General features: G+C 29.0%; 2 protein-coding genes across 5 annotated transcripts; both read left to right on the forward strand.

The window, feature by feature from the left end:
* Positions 1–9478: 9478 nt before the first annotated feature.
* LOC110637529 (protein DA1-related 1) lies at positions 9479–16124 on the forward strand. Of its 4 annotated transcripts, none has more exons than XM_058128339.1 (13): positions 9479–9682; positions 9856–10005; positions 10920–11053; positions 11271–11361; positions 11575–11827; positions 12726–12846; positions 13000–13083; positions 14376–14495; positions 14698–14910; positions 15012–15074; positions 15177–15295; positions 15386–15444; positions 15533–16124. In XM_058128339.1, the coding sequence occupies exons 3-13, from the start codon at positions 10952–10954 to the stop codon at positions 15865–15867; spliced, it is 1560 nt and encodes a 519-aa protein (XP_057984322.1). In that variant the 5' UTR covers positions 9479–9682; positions 9856–10005; positions 10920–10951; the 3' UTR covers positions 15868–16124. The 4 variants fall into 4 exon arrangements, with proteins under 4 accessions (XP_057984322.1, XP_057984321.1, XP_057984325.1 ...); XM_058128338.1 differs by having other exon boundaries at positions 9629–9743; XM_058128342.1 differs by having other exon boundaries at positions 9630–9743; positions 11578–11827.
* Positions 16125–17086: 962 nt separating this feature from the next.
* On the forward strand, positions 17087–20457 carry LOC110637562 (pentatricopeptide repeat-containing protein At5g66631). Its single transcript, XM_058128343.1, has 2 exons — positions 17087–19281; positions 19933–20457. Exon 1 carries the CDS (start codon positions 17301–17303, stop codon positions 19248–19250), a length of 1950 nt encoding a protein of 649 aa, XP_057984326.1. The 5' UTR covers positions 17087–17300; the 3' UTR covers positions 19251–19281; positions 19933–20457.
* Positions 20458–20463: the final 6 nt, after the last annotated feature.

Consider the following 20463-nt stretch of genomic DNA (forward strand, 5'->3'; position numbering starts at 1 on the left):
TGAAATATATATGCTATTTTTAATTAGTTAGCCATAAAAATTATAATAATAATGGTAATAGTAAAGATATTTAAAAGGAAATTAAAATTAAATAAAAAATGAAATTAAATACTTAATATAAAAAATAATAATTACTTATATTAATTATTATAATTGTAAAATATAATAATTTTTATATAGTAAATGCTACGTGGCAGCGCTAAAATTTAGAGTGCCATGTGACAATAGTAAGAGAAAACCTCCTTACTTTATATATATATAATTGGTATATGTGGCAATACAATAAATTCAATTTAATATTGCCATTTGGCATATTACAACTTTCAGGAAATATAAAAAAATATTCATAAATAAATATAATTAAAAATTACTAATTGCTATAAATATGATAGATTTAAAATTTTACCTTCTCTTGAATTTGTTTATAAAAATATTGATCACTTTTTTATCAGAAAGTGAAAATGAAACATATATAAAATTAATATATATTTTCGTTAGGTAAAATTAATAAATTAATTTAATTAATTCTTAATTTTTCCTTCCTCTAATTAAATTGAACTTTTCAGGTATTTATAATAATGATAATAATAATAATAATAACAACAATAATAATAATAGCTATTTATTATTGTATTAAAGTATAATAATTAAATAATTTATAACTTATATATGTATAATTAGAAAATTAATAACTTAATCATAATTTAAAGAAATTATATAATTAATTAAAAAAAAATAAAACTTCAAGTGGGGGCAGGTGTGCATATATATATAATTTTTCTAAATAATAATAAAATAATATAATATGATTAGTACTAATATTAGTTATTTATTAATTATCCTATAAAGAATATAAAAAAATAATGAAAATTGAATATTAACATAAATTTCTTATTTTTTATTACTATGAAAATAAAATTTTATTTATTTTTTCATAATTTATTTTATATATATATATAACATTCAATATATAATTAAAAATATATTTTTATTAAATATGTGTTAAAATAAAATAAAATCAAGGTAAATTAAAATTTATTAAATATATAAAAAATAGATAGAGAATAAATTTTTTAACTCCATGTGATAAGAGGACAAAATAGTTAACTTCATGTGATAATTTTTATAGTACAATTCTTAAATTTTTATAATTAAATGAAATAATAAAAAATTTAAGAATCTTTAAATGAAAATTTTATAAATTTTTGAAATATATCTGTTATTTTTAATTAGGTAGCTATAAAAATTATGGTAATAATGGTAATAGTAAAAATATTTAAAAGGAAATTAGAATTAAATAAAAAATGGAATTAAATACTTAACATAAAAAATAATAATTACTTATATTAATTATTATAATTATAAAATATAATAATTTTTATATAGTAAATATTAAGTGACAGCACTAAAATTTAGAATGCCACGTGACAATAGTAATAGAAAATTTTCTTACTTTATATATATATATATATATATATATATATATATATAGTAATATAATTGATATATGTGGCAATGCAATAAATTCAATTTAATATTGCAATTTGGCATAAAATTTATTGGTTTTAGAATTTTAAGTGGCAGCTCAAGAGAAAACTTGACTGTTTTAAATGTTGTCACGTGACATATATATGAAGGTTTTAGAATCTTACCTGACAGCACCAGGGGAAAACCTATCTGCTTTATATATATATATATATATATATATATATATATATATATATATATATATATATATATATATATATATATATATATTATAAATTAATGGATAGGTATTACTTTTAATAAATCGATATGTTAAAAAAATTTAATTATTAATTTCTCACAAAAATTCAAATATGCTTAATTCTAATTTAGAGAAGATATTTTAAAGGAAATTAAATTTTTAGTTGTAGTAATAATTGGATAATTATTACAATATTAGTTAAATTTTAAAATTAAATGTCTTGTGTTGTCAAATTATTAGCAATTAAATATTAAATTTAATTACAGTAAATGCGTTCAAAAATATTTCACTTTCCTTTAAATTAATTGCCATTACTTTTTAAATTAAAAAGTGGGAAACTTGTAATGAATGACAATTATATTTAGTAATCAATATTTTTTCTATTATTTAAATTTAAAAGATCAAAATAATTAAGAATCATATTTAAAAATAAAATTATATAATAATTATATATTACAACTATTTAAGAAATATATAAAAATTGTTATCAATAAATTTAATTAAAAATTACTAGTTGTTATAAATGTGATAAATTTAAAATCCTATTTCTTCTTGAATTTGTTTTGCAAAATCTAAACAATCTTTTCATCAGAAAGCGAATATGGAATATACATAAATTAGCATATGTGTGTTTATTAAGTATAATTAATAAATTAATATAATTAACTCTTAGTTTTTTCTATCTATGATTAAATTAAGCTTTTTTAGACATTTGTAATAATAATAATAATAATAATAATAATAATAATAATAATAATAATAATAGCTACTTATTATAATATTAAAATATAATGATTATATAATTTGTAATTTAAATATACATAATTAAGAATTAATAATAATTATATAATTTGTAACTTACATATACATAATTAAGAATTAATAACTTAATCATAATTTATAGAAATTATATCATTAATTAATTTTTCTAAATAATAATAAAATAATATAACATAACATGATTAATATTAACTAAATTAATAATATTAATTATTTATTAATATACTATAAAAAAGATAAAAAAATAATAAAAATTGAATATTAATATAAATTTATATATAATTAAAAATATATCTTTATTAAATGAATACTAAAATAAGATAAATAAAAATAAAATAATATTAAAATAAATTAAAATTTATTAAATATAAAAAAGAGAGAGAAAGAAAGCAAATAATTTAACTCTATATGACTACTTTCATAGCATAATTTTAAATTATTTTATTAATTTCAAGATATATATAATTCTTAAATTTTTATAATTAAATGAAATAATTAAAAATTTAATAATAATTAAATGAGAAATTTATAAAATTATTAAAATATGTCTAATATTTTTAATTAGTCAATTATAAAAATTGTGATAATAATGGTAATAGTAAAAATAATTAATGATAACAGTAATTGTAATAATTAATTATATCAATTAATATAATTATTAAATATAACCTCTCTCTCTATATATATATATAAAATAAAAAGTTTTTCTTATATCTAATTAAATTGATGTTTCTACATAATAATAATAATAATAATAATAATAATAATAATAATAATAGCTACTTATTACAATATTAAAGTAATAACTAAGTAAATAATTTATAACTTATATACACATAATTAGAGAATTAATAATTTAATCATAATTTAAAAAAAATTATATAATTAATTAATTTTTTTAAATGATAATAAAACAATATAACATAATTAATTTCAACCAAAGTAATAATATTAATTATTTATTAACATACTATAAAAAATATAAAAAATGAAAATTGAGTATTTATATAAATTTCCTATTTGCCATAACTATAAAAATAAATTTTTATTTCATTTTATTTTTTCATAATTCATATATATATATATATATATATCATTTAATATATAATTAAAAATATATCCCCTAATTCCTGATTTTAATTTAGAGCATATATTTTCAAAGAAATTAAACTTAATAAAAATTTTTATCATTAATTTCTAAAAAAAAATTCAAATATCTCCTTATTCTTAATTATAGTTTTAAATATATATTTTAATGAAAATTAAACATAATTATGGAGTGTGTGTGTATATATATATATATATCTTAATCACCAAGAATCTTGTTCCTAATTTAGAGTATATATTTTAAAGGAAATTAAATTTAATTAAAACTATTTAAAAAATATAAATAAAATTTAATATTGACCTTTGATTTTTTTTTAAATTAAAGATTAATTACCTTTAAAATTTCAATTATTAATTTCTTACAAGAATTCAAATATCCACTGATTTCTAATTTTAATTTAAAGCATATCTTTTAAAGAAAATTAAACTTAATGAAAATTTTTATCATTAATTTAAAAAAAATTCAAATATCTCCTGATTCTTAATTTTAATTTTTAATAAATATTTTAAAGGAAATTAAAACTAATTATAGTAATTAATAATTTTTCATTATTTAAATTTGAAATATCATATTAATTAAGAATTGTATTTAGAAAATTATATTATATAATAATTATATATTACAAATATTTAAGAAATATAGATAAAATTTAATTTTGATCTTTTTTTAAATAACCTTTAATAATTAGACATCTTATAAAAAAATTTAATTATTAATTTCTCACAAATATTCAAATATTTTTTATTATTGATTCTAATTTAGAACAGATATTTTAAAGAAAATTAAATTTAATTAAAACTATTTAGAAAATATAATAAAATTTAATGTTGACTTTTCATTTTTTTTAAATTAAAGATATTTAAACTTATAAGTTATATAATAATTATATATTTCAAGTTTTTAGAAAAATACTGAAAAGATTAGGTCTCCTAGACAGAGTCTTTTTTGTAGTTACCATTCTTTTCTTTTTATCATTCATTTTATTAGTGTTTTGCTTTAAAATGATAATCCCCCTTGTGATTCTTTCTGGATTATCACTTTTTCTGCTATTCTTTATGGTAATTTTTTTTTCATTTGACTTTGTTACACTCAGTTTTGTGCTCTGTTTCTTATTGGGATTGTTGATTTTCTACTTAATTTCTCTAAAAAAAAAATATTTTAACTTTATTTTCAAAGAATATGGGAAACATTCTTTACTAAGAAGATTGTTTTTTTAGGCTTGTTCTTTTCCAAGAACATGATCATTGTATTCTAATGCCAGTTAAACAAAAATTATCTTTATTTATTTATTTATTTTTAATACTACGAGAGGTATATTTTATTTGTTGATGTGAATCTTATGATGGATCTTTTTAGTGTTTGATTTGTAAATTTAAGATTGTAGTGTTGATCTAATAATATGTTTGTAATACAACCTCACTTTAAGTCCAAAGAATAATTACAATTCACAAATGATAGAATTTGAATAACAGAGAATAGAATATTATTCCTTTAAGTTCTTGTACTCAAGAAATTAAACTTTAATATTGATAAAAAAGAAAATATATATATTTAGGCATATTGAAGATCTTTTTTATATGTATTTAGGCAGTAAAAAGTTAAATTTGGATTGTAACTTAAAAATTAAATAAGGAAAAAAATTGCTATTAATAAAATTGACAAATGAGGTAAGGGAAAAAATTGCTAGCAATAAATTCAATTTAATATAATTGGCATATGTGAGAAGGAGAAAATGTTGCTAGTAATAAATTCAATTTAATATTGTCACTTGGCATTGCTACTTAGTACAAGATAAAATTTGACTATTTTAAATAGTGTCATATGGCATAAATATAATTATTTTAGAATCTTATGTGGCAGTACCAGGAGAAAATTTATTTGCTTTATATATATATATATATATATATATTGTCACACCTTACCCCTTTGTAAGACATAACATGATCTCGTAGTATACTCAATGAATCACCTAACTTCGTCTACCGATAATTCATTAAATACACTACAAGGGATTTTAATCCATTTCAATTCATTTTAATTGGTAAAATATTGTTAAAGCATTATTTAAAAACCTTTAATTGGGAGTTTAAATACGAAGTGAGAAATTTGATAAATTTTGTTTTCCGTAAATTTTATAAAAAGAGTGCCGTATATAATTGGGAAAAATAGTTCTTCTAACACCTGTAAAAACACTCTTAATAAATTTATTTTTCAACCTCAAACTCCAATATAGTCTCAAATCAACACAAGTCAACACAATCTCATTTCAAAATATACAACTCAACACAATTCAATAAAATTCTTCATCATTGCTTTTGATTTAATTTACATAAACAAGTCTCAATTTACAAAAAGAAAATAAAAAATAATATTATTACAGACTTTAATGTACAACTGCTCAATTAATTACATTGATACATGTGAACAAAATAATATTTACATCAACTAATTTATAAGGGTATAAAGCAATACCCATACAAAAATCCTCAATGTAGCTCCCCTGACAACGTAGCAGCTCACTCTGCTGCTTTATCTTTTCCCTTATCTGCGACAACAAATAAAAACTATCGTTGAGTAATGATTACTCAGTGGTGCACAATAAAAATTTAAAGACATTGAATATCAAAACATACATCCATAAACACAAATTTAAACCATTGTACAATATAATTCATAAAGTTCAAGTCAACTTTTGTAATACCATTTTATCAAAATAATTTATAAATCACAGTGTTGCTAATCCATACACAACTTAGGTCATGACACAAAATTTTTTATCAAAGCCGTGTTTACACCATGACAAAGTAATCTCAACCCCACTAATTGAAATCAATGAAGGAGGTGGCTAGCTAGCTATATGAGTACTCATCCAATCTCAACCTCAACTGGCAAGCCAGAGAGGGGGGAATATAATCGATCTCAACCCCTTAAACGGAGAAAGAACACAGTGATACTGTCATACTAAGTGTGAATCCAAACCAATTAAAAATTAAGTTATTCAAACATTATATAAATTCTCATTTCAAATTTTAATTCACAAAGTGGGCAACACAGCATTTCTCAAGTCATTATTCAGCATAAATTATGTCAAAATATATTCAAATAAATTTTCTCGTAGCAAAATCAAAATTGAAAATGTATTGTGCACAAACCTTGTATGAGTCATCTCTAAACCTTAACTCACTTTTTCTTATCTTCATTCCCAGTTTATTTTTCAACTGAAACACACAATTTACAGTGTTTCAGTATCATGTCTTATACTTATTCTAACAATTAATTTCATGCATACTTAATTGTACCATTAAATTTGCTTAAAATGGAATTCTTTGAGTTTGGTAATTTGGGGTTACTATTCATTATACTATTCAAGTCAAAATATTGACTTTTTCAAGCTTAACAGGTATGTTAGTCCTAAATGCACTCACATACCACATTTTAAGTGTCAAATTTATTGGTATTGATTGTCATTTTAAATTCAAAGTTTCTTAAGAGAAATTATAAATTTTTAGTTTTTGGTCACTATTTTCTACTATTCCATTGGTCTTGCCACAGTGGAAGTTTGGCTGAATGTCCTTCATCAAAGTTATTTCTTATTGTATCTAGTTTATTTTTCTTTTTGAATCACTCTATTTAGAGTTTTGTAACTCAAATTATGCCTACTTTTCTAGGGTTGGCCAGATTGGTTACAACCCAGAAATTCTGGGCAATTATTGGTTTTGGTAGTTTTGAGCAATCAACTTTGGTTGACAATTCGACTTGGTTATGAGCAGAATTTGGGTTTGTGTTCTTCATAAAAGTTGTAGTATTATGTCATAGCTTTCTAATGGTTTAAAAATCAGATCATTTGGACCTTTCTACACCAAGTTATGGCCATTTGAATATGTACTATTCATATGATAAGTTTTGTGCAGTGGTAGTGTGCATTACCTGGATTTGACCTAATTTTACACCACTTTGTATTCAGTTTTAGGGTTGGGTTTCTCCATAAAAATTATAGTTTTGGGTCTTAGTTTTTATCTCCAATTGAGCTCACACCAATTAGAGTAATCAATTTTCAGTTATGCCCTATTGAGTTGACCAATGTCAAACTGCCCAATTGGGGCAGCATCCATTCACCATTTTCAATTCAATCTATGCATTCAATCACACTCTAAATGAACCCAATTGACCATTTCAAGCCTCAATTAGGTTCAATTGTATCAAATCCCAAAATCCCTAATTTTTTTCCCAAAATTCAATGGTTCAAGAACCCTAATTTCACTAAATTGCATAATACATGAAATTAAATTATTATAATCACATCTACTACCTCCATTGAACTTGTATACATAATCTATTAACTAAAACATATCATTTCCACTCAAATCCCATGGTTGCTGAATTTACTCCCTCATCATACCAATTGATTTCTTTCATTATTTTGAATTAAATTTCCTCTTAACAATTCAATTTCTAAGATTACATAACTAATCAAGATCAAAGAGAAGTTTACCTTATGAAACTTTTCAACTCTTCTCAATTTCTTCAATATTTCCTTTTCTTACTTGTTCCAAGCTTCTCTTCAAGACTCAAAGACAAGATTTAATTAAGACAATTGGGGAATTTATGGCCAATTTTTAGGATTTAGAAAGCTTGAATTAAGCTTTCATGGAGGAAATTAGAGAGAGAAATGGGAGAGGAGAGAGTGATGGGTTGAAGATGGGAAAAAAGGGAAATAATTTTTTTTCTTAATTATCTTTTTATGTTGGATTTATCCCATAGTTAAAAATTTAGAAATTAACAATTATAATTATATCATGCTTAAGTAAGCATGATGATGTCATAAACTTTTAAATTAAATTTTCTTTTCCTTCACCAACCTCTTTACTTGGAATATAATTTTCATAAATTTAATTTCCTCCATTTTAATGGACATTTAGGCCATGAGTCACCTCTAATGGTGAATTAACTAAATTGCCCTCGCCGGTCTGATCTGGTCTGATCTAATTATTTGACCTTGTTCTCAACTCTTTTCTGTGATTTTCTCATTTCCATTAATTTCGCAATAATTTCTAGGACTGCGGTGTCACAATGTCCCGTACGAAATTAGAGTTACAATTGACCACCCAGTCACTTTTCGATACGGTCATTCATCGCTGTGACCCCCGACTCATTTAACATTTTATGCTCTATTTTTCTTATTTGTAATTTACCTTCTGGTAATCACTATAAATTTTCATTCAGGCTTTTCTAGATGATTTAAATATGGTTCCAATCCTCTTAATTGTTTGGATCGACACCGATCATTGGAACAGTGAAATGCATAGAACTATAAATGTAGGAGTGTTATATATATATATAAGACTAGAAATCAATAAATTACTACTAATTTACTAATTTCCGGCTATTAGCATTTAAATATCACATTCTCATTTGAATTGTAGAGAATAATTTAAGAATTAATAACTTAGATCAATCAACATAAAAAGCATGGTAAAAATTAATTGGTTGGATCAATTAAATAAAAAAAAATGATTTAGTGAATAGTTTGATTTTATTTGAAAATTTGATCAATTAAAGAAAAATATAAAATTTTATAATAAAAATACTACAGAAATTAGAAATTAGAAAATAAAAAAGAAGAATGAAACGTGGCGGAAATCAATTGGAGGGTGGTAATAACAAGTGAAAAAATAGGAGAAATTTTATAATGGTAGCGATTGACTTTTGACTGACAAAAAGATTTGGTGAGAGTACAGAGCTGGACTCGCTCTCTCTGTATCCACAGTATCAGTTATGAGGGCTGAGGCCACGCCATTACCAAAGTGTATATAAAACAAGCAAAATCATCGACCAGAACCTCCATCTCACTTTTTCAAGAAGAAAAGCTTTTTGGGTTTTTGACATTTTGTGGAGTGTGGTAGAAATTGGCTTCAGGATCAGGACCCACTTCGCTAGAGGAGAAAGTGTTAGAATTCAACAAACAACCCCAGTGGGCCCTCTCTCTCTCTCTCTCTCTCTCTCTCTCTCTCTCTCCAGTGATAGTCTTTTTGTTTGGTGGTTTTTAAGGAAAGGGAAATATAAAGGTACTATACATGTCTAAATTACTAGAAGCTCACTTTCGAGTGGATTTGGATTGGATTCAAAGTTCTTTCTTTGGGCTTTTATCTTTTCTTGAATCTTCTTATCTTTAACTAAATTCTTTTTATCTGATGGGTGAACTTTTTATTTTGTCAATAAAGTTTTATGTATTTTGCAGGATTGTTTGCTGCTACAAATGATGGCGAATATGCTTTCTTATGTCATGTAATTTTCTTTTCTTGATTGTGCATTCTTGGGGATCGGGTGATTTATCTGATCTCGGATTCATGAGATTCTATTGTTTCTGCAAATCCTTGATTAGTTTCAGGTGAGGTTCTGGCTGATTCTGGATTCTTCTATTTCTACTATTCACAAACAACAGTTTCATATAATTTGAATATGTTTTTAAGGGGAAACTTAAAAGTCATTAGCTTCATTAATGGTAGCATTGGTGGGGCTTGTTATGGGAATATGGGTAGAGGTTTCAGTTGTCTGATGGTTACATAATATGTGAAGCATTTTATCTAAGTTTTCTATTTATGGTGGGTGATTCAGGAATCTCTCTTTATTGGCTTACTCTGAATTTCTGATTGATTGAAGAAAAAACACATTTCTCTGCATTGGATTGAGATGTCCTTTTGTTTTATTCATCAGTTGCTATCTTCAGATGTGCTTGGAAATCGTAATTATTATTCATCTTTTAGGTTGATGCTTGGCGTGTTTAATTGAATTTACTGCCTCAAAATCTGGATGCTGTTTGCCATATCAAGATCCTCACTTGTTGGTTTCTAGGCATACTTTTTAGTATGTCTTTCTATTTTTCTAACTTGTGGTGTTGATTAACATTACATTAGGTTCTGCCTCTGCTACCTCCTTTTGGATATACACCGAGCATAAGCCTTTTGTTTAGTGGCTATGTTGTGGAATTGTTTAAATAGAGACCCCTTATTTGGTTTCATTTCTTGATTTAATTTTTTGAACTTGTAAATTTACTGTACTATTACATGCTAACAATCTAATATCATAACTTTTGTTTAGCCACTTATGTTGTGGAATCATTTAAATAGCAACACTTATTTCGTTTCATTTCTTGATTTAATTTTTTGAACTCGTAAATTTACTGTACCATTACATGCTAACATAGAATCAAATAAGTCTGCTGTTCAAGTCTTTTTTTAAATACCTAATACATTTCCTTTCCTGTCATGTTCTGAATTACTTTTACATAATTTTACTTCTCAGGACAAAATTTGCTGGACTGATATTGAAAAGCGATGGGTTGGCTAACCAAAATTTTAAGAGTTTCTAGCTATAAAGGGCAGTATCTTGGGAAGTATGCAGAAGATAGATATTGGGATGAGCCTCACCATTCAGTGGTAATCATGATGTAAACTTCTTCATAAATTTGATATCTTCTTCTGCATATCCATCATATAAGGTTTGACTATTCTTTCTGACAGGAGAATGATGATAGTGCAAAATTTGCAGACAATAAACAAATGAGATGTCTCAATATTCTTGCATAAACTATATTCCTATGTGCACTTAATTCTTTTTTTTTTTTTTTTTTTTTTTTTGAAAAAATGAATGCAGGATGATGTATCAGATTTTGACAGAGAAGATATTGATTGTGCTATTGCACTTTCTCTTTCAGAACAAGATCAAAAAGGGAAAAAGGTCATTGGTAAGTTGCATTGCTGTTAAAATTTGTGTATTTATTTATGTCTGATTGCTTTGTGTAAAATCTGTAAGTTTCTTATAAAATTCTGTTTAGTTTCTTTTAATCAACATTTGCTTGTGTATTGTATAAGATAGGGTTAAGAACAAGTGTTTTCCTTATTGATTCACTATCATGCTTTATTATTGTTTAATAGTCAAATAAGAAATGTGTTTAAAGCAGAGGAAGATGATGGCTCCTCTCAGTCAGAGGAAGCTGAAGGGCGTGCAAAAGCAGAGGAAGCTGAAAGGCGTGCAAGAGCAGAGGAAGCTGAAAGGTGTGTGAGGGCTGAGGAAGATGAAAGGCATGTGAGAGCTCAACTAGAGGAGGATGAACAACTTGCTAAAGCTCTTCAAGAAAGTTTAAATGAGTCACAATATGATTTTGGAAATGCGATTTCACCTTATCCATTTCTCTTTCCATCTGGCTATAGGTAGATTTGGTTGTATGGAACATTTGTTTTGGTCTCTGACCATTGTCTAAGTGCTGGACAGTATTAGTTAGATTTCAATCAAATTTCAAAAGAATAATTGTTTCTTTTGAATGCTTTCTGTGCATGAAGTTAGGATGCTTTGTATCAGATTTGAGCTGGCAAAACCTGTTTCATTCATGTGCAAAATTTTTTCCTTGTGTTTCTGGGTAGGGGGTGGTATTTAGCCATAGCATCTCAGAATATAGAGAGTAGTTTTCTTTACAAATATGGTACTTGCAGGGGAGGCATTGTTGTTTCAGAATGACATTGGTAATTGATGGTTTGAAGTTCTAGCTAGAAGAGAAATTACTTGAATTGCAGTTGCAGCTGTCGTTGTGGAACATTGTTGAAAGATATATTACTTATATCTTAGTGCTAGAGGAACTAATCTAGAGTTCTGACCTGACAATTTCAAATCAAGCCATCTAAGCCTAAGCCTTGACCAAGTTTCATGTCAACAAAAAGTGGAAATTTAAAGGAATGCATGCTGTGAAAATTGTGTTTATATAGTCTTCTAGGTGATTTACTAGTTAGAAATGTATAATCTCAAGTCACCTGATTGAATTTCCTTTCTAAATTGTCATCAGAAGCTTCAGTAGAATGACTATATTAGCACTAATGTGTGACTCCAGCTTGCAGAAATCCTTGTGTTCTCTAGAAAGGAGAGAAGAACTAAAAGTGGAGATGGTTGATTAGACTGGACAGGAATAATACTATAAAATTGAGTGTAGAACTTTTGTATATTTTAATTCACCTTTCAAATATAATGCTTCCTGCTTTTGTGTTTTTTCTTTTTCCCTGAATATCACATTCTTATATCTGAAATTTGATCTGGTTGTTGAAAATGAATTGTTCTTAGGATTTGCGCTGGGTGCAATACTGAAATTGGTCGTGGACGCTATCTAAATTGCATGGGTGCAGTTTGGCATCCTGAATGCTTCCGTTGCGATGCTTGCAATCAGCCAATTACTGATCCCGAGGTTCAAAACTCATTCAAATTCACTGGTGGTTTGGTTTGAAATGGATATGCAGTCAACAGTGTGCTTGAATCCTTAACTAATTTCCTTTTTAAATTTGTTAAGTGTCTTGTGACTGGCATATGTTTTACTATCCAAATTTTTTCGTTGTGATAGTTTTCTATGTCCAAGAATCGTCCTTACCACAAATCCTGCCATAACGAGCGCCATCACCCAAGATGTGATGTCTGCAACAACAATGTAAGTATTTATCTGGCAGGGTAATATTATATTAATCCTTTCTTTTCATTTAGTGTTGCACTTTGATATGTAATAAATGGCATGAGAAAAAGGTAAGCTACTGTCAACCATCGACTGCAATCTCACCAAACTAACTTCTTAAACGGTTAAACTATAATAAATGGCTTTATTCAGAAGAACACTTACCACTTTGTTTGTTTTGAGGGAAGTGGATAGAAAAGAAAAGAAATATCATTTCCCCCTTTTTTTGGGGACAGCGATTAGAGAATGGAAAAAAAAAAAAAAAAGAAAACAGTGGAAATCCAAACCTCAAATAATTTTCCACCAATTTGGAGTGAAAGGGTGGAAATGAGAAAGTAAAAAAGTTATGGAGATTGAAGTTACGAATATACCTTTGACACCATATAAATGGCAAAGGCTATATTATCAGGATATAACAGTACAAATATACTTTATAAACTTTTTTTTTTCTATTTGCTTCCTCACATAAGGTAACCGAAAAATATAGTGGAAAATGGACTTCTTTTCTTTTCTTTTCTTTTCTTTTCCTTCATTTAATTTCTTTTCATTTTCATTGCACAACATAAGGAAGCAAACAAATGCTTAACTACTAAATACCTTCTTAATCAAAAGTAATTGCAAGTTTGTAATGATGAGTACTCAAGTGGTGCCATTTTTTGGTTGAGATTTGATTGAGCTAATGTCACATATATTTGCTTTTGGAAGAAAATATGCGGATGAATGACTTTTAGAGAGCTATTAAACTGATGTCTAATGTCTTTTTGAGGTGCATATTCTATGAAAGAAAAGCAATTTTCTAACAGAAAAAGTCAAATATTTTATTTTGAGAAGAATAAATGGTATGGTGGAATTTGAGTAATTTGTTATGTGGTTTATGGCGAATACTTCTTTTGTAACATTTAAGATGGAAGCCTAAACTTACCTAGAAAAGTTAGTGGCACCAGCTTGGATATCTATGTGTTTGTCTATATTTGTTTTGCTAGGTAACTAATGAATGTCTGTGATATTGACCTAATAATTTCGTAGTCGTTGTCTCCATTCAAACTTGGTTATTAACGTCAACATCCACTGAAATGAAAGTGTAGTTTTGGCTTAAATCTCTGCTCATGGGTCAAAAGACATACAATTGAGTTGGGGCCATTTGACCTAGGATTTACTGTTGGGGGCTAGGCAGTCAAATGATATATCCTCATATCCTCTAAACTAGTAAAAAGATTATGAATTCCCCTTAATTTTGCCCTTTTTATTTGATCTTGAGCATCTTTGCGCAGATTCCAACAAATTCATCTGGTCTCATCGAGTATAGAGCACATCCTTTCTGGAAACAAAAATATTGCCCCTCACATGAGCGTGATGGGACTCCTAGGTGCTGCAGTTGTGAAAGAATGGAGGTCAGTTGAAAGATTTCAATATTCCTTTCTTCACACCAAAAAAAGAAAGGTGTAAAATGATAATGGAAAAGATTTTTTTATTTTTGTTTTTTTAAATTGCTGCTACCACCATCCAGAAGACAATGCGTTGTATGCAAAACCACTAATTCACATGTAGTTTTTCTAATATTTGTCAATAATGCAAAATCCTCCATCTGTGCAGTCCAGAGACACAAGATATCTATCCCTTGATGATGGTCGCAAGCTATGTCTAGAGTGCCTTGACTCTGAAATAATGGATACTCATGAATGCCAACCTCTTTACTTTGAGATACGAGAATTTTATGAAGGTTTGAATATGAAGGTGGAACAGGAAATTCCTTTACTTTTGGTCGAGAGACAAGCTTTGAATGAGGCCATGGAGGGAGAAAGGAATGTAAGGCTTATGCATTGAAGCTCTCAATTGCAGGAATTCGCTTTTGTTTCTTTCTCCTCTATTTTTATTGAGCTTTTATATTTTCCTTTTGTTATTACCAGGGTCATCATCACTTACCAGAGACGAGAGGACTTTGCTTATCAGAAGAGCACACTATCCCCACTGTAGTTTTCTCTTCAGAATTCCTACTTTTGAACTACATTTATTTAGATAAGATGCTTGTTTATTGGAATGGAATGTCATATTTATTTCAACCAAATTACCAGGTTTCAAGGGGGCCAAGAATTGGAGCAGGCTACCGGTTCATAGACCTAATAACTGAGCCTTACAGGCTAAGCCGTCGGTGTGAAGTGACTGCAATCCTCATCTTGTATGGCCTCCCCAGGTATTATCTTTATTTCCTTTTCTTACCCATATGATCATCATCATACATCAGAATTTTTCTATATACATCCTAAAATTTCTATTTTAACAGATTGCTGACAGGTTCAATCCTGGCGCATGAAATGATGCATGCATGGCTTCGGCTTAAAGGTTTTTGTGCATTCTGACTTACAGTCTTGTGAAGACAGTGCATTTCTATTGTAGTAACCGTAGCTAAGCATTAATGGGTCTTTGACAGGTTATCCTAACCTAAGTCCAGAGGTCGAAGAAGGTATATGCCAGGTGCTGGCTCATATGTGGTTGGATTCAGAAATCCACTCTAGTTCTCTAAGTGATGGTGCTCCATCATCATCATTATCATCCGCGTCTTCATCTTCATCATCTCCATCATCAAAGAAGGGAAAGCGGTCTGACTTTGAGAAGAAACTTGGTGAATTTTTTAAACACCAGATCGAGTACGAGATGTCAGCAGCTTATGGAGAGGGATACAGGGCTGGTAACAAGGCAGTGGAGAAATACGGCCTCAGGAGTACCCTCAACCATATTCGGCTGACTGGAACCTTTCCAGTCTGATTTACTGATTGAATAAAACAGTAACAATAATAAGTCTCTCCCCTGAAAAATACAAAGATAATGTTATAGTTTGCAGGATCCAAACATAAAAATGAATACCTCTAGGAGACTGGATAGGCAATGAAAATGCTCTTGCCTAGTGCCTATATGAAAATATGCAACTGTAGTAACGTTGTCTTAAAGTTGGTATATCACTGCATGTTATGACAAAGATATTGAAACTCTACAGTATACAGAGGAGTATGTTCATCTTTCAATCTTTTTCCCTGCTTCTACTCTTCTGCTGGGCTTACACCACTTGGATTAGCAAGATAATAGCTAAAATTATATTTTGTAATTGAAACAATCTTTTCAGTGCGTGTGAAATTTTATGCTTAGGATGCACATAATTGCTAATATTTGGAAGAAATTCTTTTAAGTTAAAACACCAAGTCATTAAAATAGGATGAGTAGAATTTAGTTCAATAACAAAAAAAATTGACCGAACTAATTTAATTTGGGAATTTGATTTTATTTTTTTAGTAATTTAATTTGGTTTGATTTTTCATTTGAAAAAATTTGGTCTATTTAGTTTGGTTATATATTTTAGAAAAAAAATAATGAATTTGAATTAAATTGAATAATTTATTTTTTAATTAATTATTATTATGTTTCAAATTAGATTTAAAAATAAAAAATGCAATTATAATTGCATCTAAAATAAGTCTAAAATAAATTCAAAAAAGGCTCAATATGAAACCCAAATTAATAAATAAAATTAAATTAAATTAAATCAATTCGGATTAATATAGTTAGTAAGAAATTTTGATTTGTTTGAATTTGTTCAATTCGATTTTCTAAAATTAATTTGATATGATTTGCTAAAATTAATTTATGAGAAGTTCATTTTCCAGAAAATAGAAAGTGTAAATCAAATAAGACCTGCGTTTTAAAAGAAATTAATTTTAATTTAATTTAATTTACTTATATTATTAATATATCAAATGGTAGTTATTGACAAAACAAAAATAAAATTGTAGAAATTCCTCCACTATTATCGACATCAATAGCGGAAAGGCCTCCTATAGTTAAACGGCAGCGTTTACGTAGAATTTACGGCCCAATCTGGCGTTGGGTTTTAAACCTGAACCTGATTTTTTGAATAAAAAAATTATTTTAAATATTATTAAAAAAAATAATTTAACAAAAATAATTTTATTATTTTAATATTTTTATTTTAATAATTCTTGGCAGCGATTTCAACGGCAACGCTCTAAGTCTATCGTATCTGTGTCTCATCTCATTTGTTCTTCCATCTGTGGCGGAAATCACTGTCCGCCGGTTGGCTCCTGCCATGCGAGACTATCGTCCCCATGCACGGTAGGTGTTTGATAATTTGACCCAGTGCCAGTGGCCTCCTAAACTTTTTTTCATTCTGGAATCCACCAATTGCGATGAACTTTAGCCGCCTCTCGCGAGCTTTAAACCACTGTAGCATTATAACACAGCAGACTCGTTTCTTTGTTCGCGACCCATTTCCCAACAAGCTTACCCATTACCTCCGTCGAGCTGAATTTATCGACTCAATTCGACTCTGTCTCCGTTCGAAATCTTCCAATTCCCTCCCCGACCTCCTTAACAGCCGTCTTTTAGACCCTTTTGTGGTCACTCATGCTCTCCGCTCTGCTCCCAATGTAGAGTCGGCGCTTTTCCTTTTTGAATCCCTTAAAACTTTCCCTCATTTCGTGCATACTCAATCTAGCCTTCTTGCGCTGGCCACAGTTCTAGCCAGGTCCGGCAGGACTTTGGAGCTGAGGTCCCTGATTAGCGAGATTAAGGCAGGCAGATATCATAATGCTCGCGTTAGCTTTATGGACCTTATGCAGTGGTATGCTGCCACTGGAGATGCAGAGGCAGTTTTAGATACCTGGGAGGAGTATAGACGCAGTGTTAACCGTGTGTGTACTGAGTGTTACAACATTGTTATGAGTCTGTACGCTCAAATTGGCAAGGATTTGGAATCTGTAGAGATTTTTTACAGGATGATTGATGAAGGGGCAATTCCGAATTCTAGAACTTACACGGTTATGATTGAGCATCTTATTAGTTCAGGGCAATTGGATGCGGCAATTGAGATTTTTGGTAAATTGCCGTTGATGAGAATCAAAAGGACTTCGAAGCAGTATTCAGTTTTGGTGAAAGGATTTGTGGGTGCCCAGAGGTTTGACATGGTCAAAACTTTGCTTAATGAAATGCGGATTGATGGGAAATTTCCTGGTGGCGCCATGCGTACAGCTTTGCAGCATATGTATGAGGCAGGATTTTCCCTGGAGACGGAGGAGTTTCTTAGAGAAATGTTTCCTGATGAGAGAATAAAGAGTATAGGATCTTGTACAGATGGTAGTGATGAGGATGATGATGAGGATGTTAGCCATGGATATGTTCACACTGATGCTAATGAAGTTAGGTTAAAACCATGGTTGGACCCAAAAGCTTTGGCAAATGCTTTGAATCAATGGAGCCCTGAGGTGGTGTCCACATTGGAGGGTGCAAAATTTGTGTGGACGACTCGGTTGGTTTGCAAGGTTCTTAGGAACTTTAGATCGCCTGAAACAGCTTGGGATTTTTTCTGTTGGGTTGCTTATCAGCCAGGATTCACTCATGATGTTTATACAGTTCAAAGGATGATTACAATTTTGGCACGTCATGGGAAGGTTGAATTAGTTGATAAATTGATAAACAAAATAAGATGCGAGGGAATGAGATTACCTTTTAGCACCATCAGATTGATCATCGACTTCTATGGTGTTTCAAAGAATGCTGATGCTGCATTGAAGGTCTTCCATGATGACAGACCAATCTGTGGTTCCATAACAAAATTTAATCTGATGCTTTTGTATTCATCTCTGCTGCGAACATTGACCAAGTGCAATAGAAATTCTGATGCCGTTGATGTGCTTGAAGAGATGATTTTAAATGATATATGCCCAGATATCCAGACATTTTCTGGGTTGATGTATCACTTTGCATTGCAGGGAGATATTAAAACTGTGCAGAAATTATTTACGATGGTTAGGCAGAGTGGTGTGGAGCCAGATGCTTATATGTTCAAAGTACTGATCCAGGCTTATTGCAAATGTGAGAGAGCTGCTCTTGCATGGAGGGTTTTTGAAGACATGAAGAACTTGAATTTGATGCCTGATACTGCTACAACAGATTTGCTTGTGAAGAGTCTTTGGAAAGAAGGCAAGCGAAAAGAGGCTGCCATTGTGGAAGAAAGTTGTGAGGAAAACAACAATGTCCTTCCTCTTGTTTTACGAGGTCATATATGGACAGTGAGTTCTGCAGATCTCACAAGAGTGTATGATATCTACTCCAAAAGTTTCATGTCAACCACTGGCTAGAATTTCCCATTAACTTGGGTAATGAGGAATGGTATGCTAGTTCAAAACATATATTTGCAATTTCAGCATAACTTTACAAAAAACGAAGTTGCTTTCTGCTTTTCTGACTTGAATTTCTTCATGTGTCACCCTGCCTGTTTATTCACTTATGGTGTTGGGTTGCAAGTGAAATCCATAACACTAATCTTCAATTGATAGTAGATAATTTTCTAGAAAAGAACAAAATGACCCTGATAATCATAGAATAGGTTCCTGTGGTTTATTATGTAGTTGACCTAATGAAATGCAAGAAATAAATTCTGATTCTTTCTGGTACACATATTTTTGAACATTGTTACTTGGGCAGCAAATAAGGGCATTGGTCTTCTATTTTGAAGCTCTATCTTAATGATATTGTGATCAATGGCACCACTTTGGCAGAATTTTCCGCCTGCGGGGAAGCTACTTGAAGTAAACCTGAATTGATTGTGAACCTTAAATTACAGGTTGTCATGCTTAATATTGTTTCCAGCGGCACAACTAGTAAACTAAATGTGAATTTTTTTTCTACACTGCTTTTTAACCGCCATTATATTAGCTTTTATGTTGAAAACAAAATTTCACACTTTATGGCAATTATTTCACCATCTAGATATCCAGATATATAACCTCTTCTTCTTGTCTCTTTATTCCCTTCTTGCAGCCGCTCAAAATGGTGATGTGAATTGACATAATCATTTGATTGGGTCGCGCATCAACTAGACCTGAAATCTTTTTCATTTGGCTATTTGTCTTCTTGGTTGTCGTCCTTTCTGGTTTATCTTGATGCAGGGATTAACCAACTTTGATTGTTTATTTCCAAGAAGCCAGTGTGTGGGCACTTTTGGGCAACTAGAGTTCCTCACATAAAAAAATGATGCTAGCACATCACACATCCTTGTTAAAGGTAATCAAGTGCAGAAACAATTATAAATTCTTTCTCTTTAGGCAATCCCCTGGAGGAGCTTTCGAGTTGGTTGTTTCCTAGAGATTGGCTCGCTGACTTTGTAATATAGAATTGCAAGGAAAAACAACTTCTTGCCGTCCCAACTTGGGTTGTTTTATTAAACTAATATGATTCTTAACAGAAGAATATTTATTTCCAAAAAATGAATAGTACAGGAGTTTGTTGCTTTTGTTTTTCTTTTGTGTATCAATGCGACAGAATCATAAAGAATTGTCATGTGTATATGAT

Source organism: Hevea brasiliensis, chromosome 10 (genome assembly GCF_030052815.1).
Source record: "Hevea brasiliensis isolate MT/VB/25A 57/8 chromosome 10, ASM3005281v1, whole genome shotgun sequence".
Taxonomy (NCBI): domain Eukaryota; kingdom Viridiplantae; phylum Streptophyta; class Magnoliopsida; order Malpighiales; family Euphorbiaceae; genus Hevea; species Hevea brasiliensis.

Bases quoted from the DNA above. Each gene is read 5' to 3' on its own strand.
- LOC110637529 (XM_058128339.1), top strand. From the start codon at position 10,952: ATGGGTTGGCTAACCAAAATTTTAAGAGTTTCTAGCTATAAAGGGCAG. The intron at 11,054-11,270 runs GTAATCATGATG...AAATGAATGCAG, and splicing joins ATGAGCCTCACCATTCAGTG to GATGATGTATCAGATTTTGA. The intron at 15,296-15,385 runs GTATTATCTTTA...CTATTTTAACAG, and splicing joins ATCTTGTATGGCCTCCCCAG to ATTGCTGACAGGTTCAATCC.
- LOC110637562 (XM_058128343.1), top strand. From the start codon at position 17,301: ATGAACTTTAGCCGCCTCTCGCGAGCTTTAAACCACTGTAGCATTATA.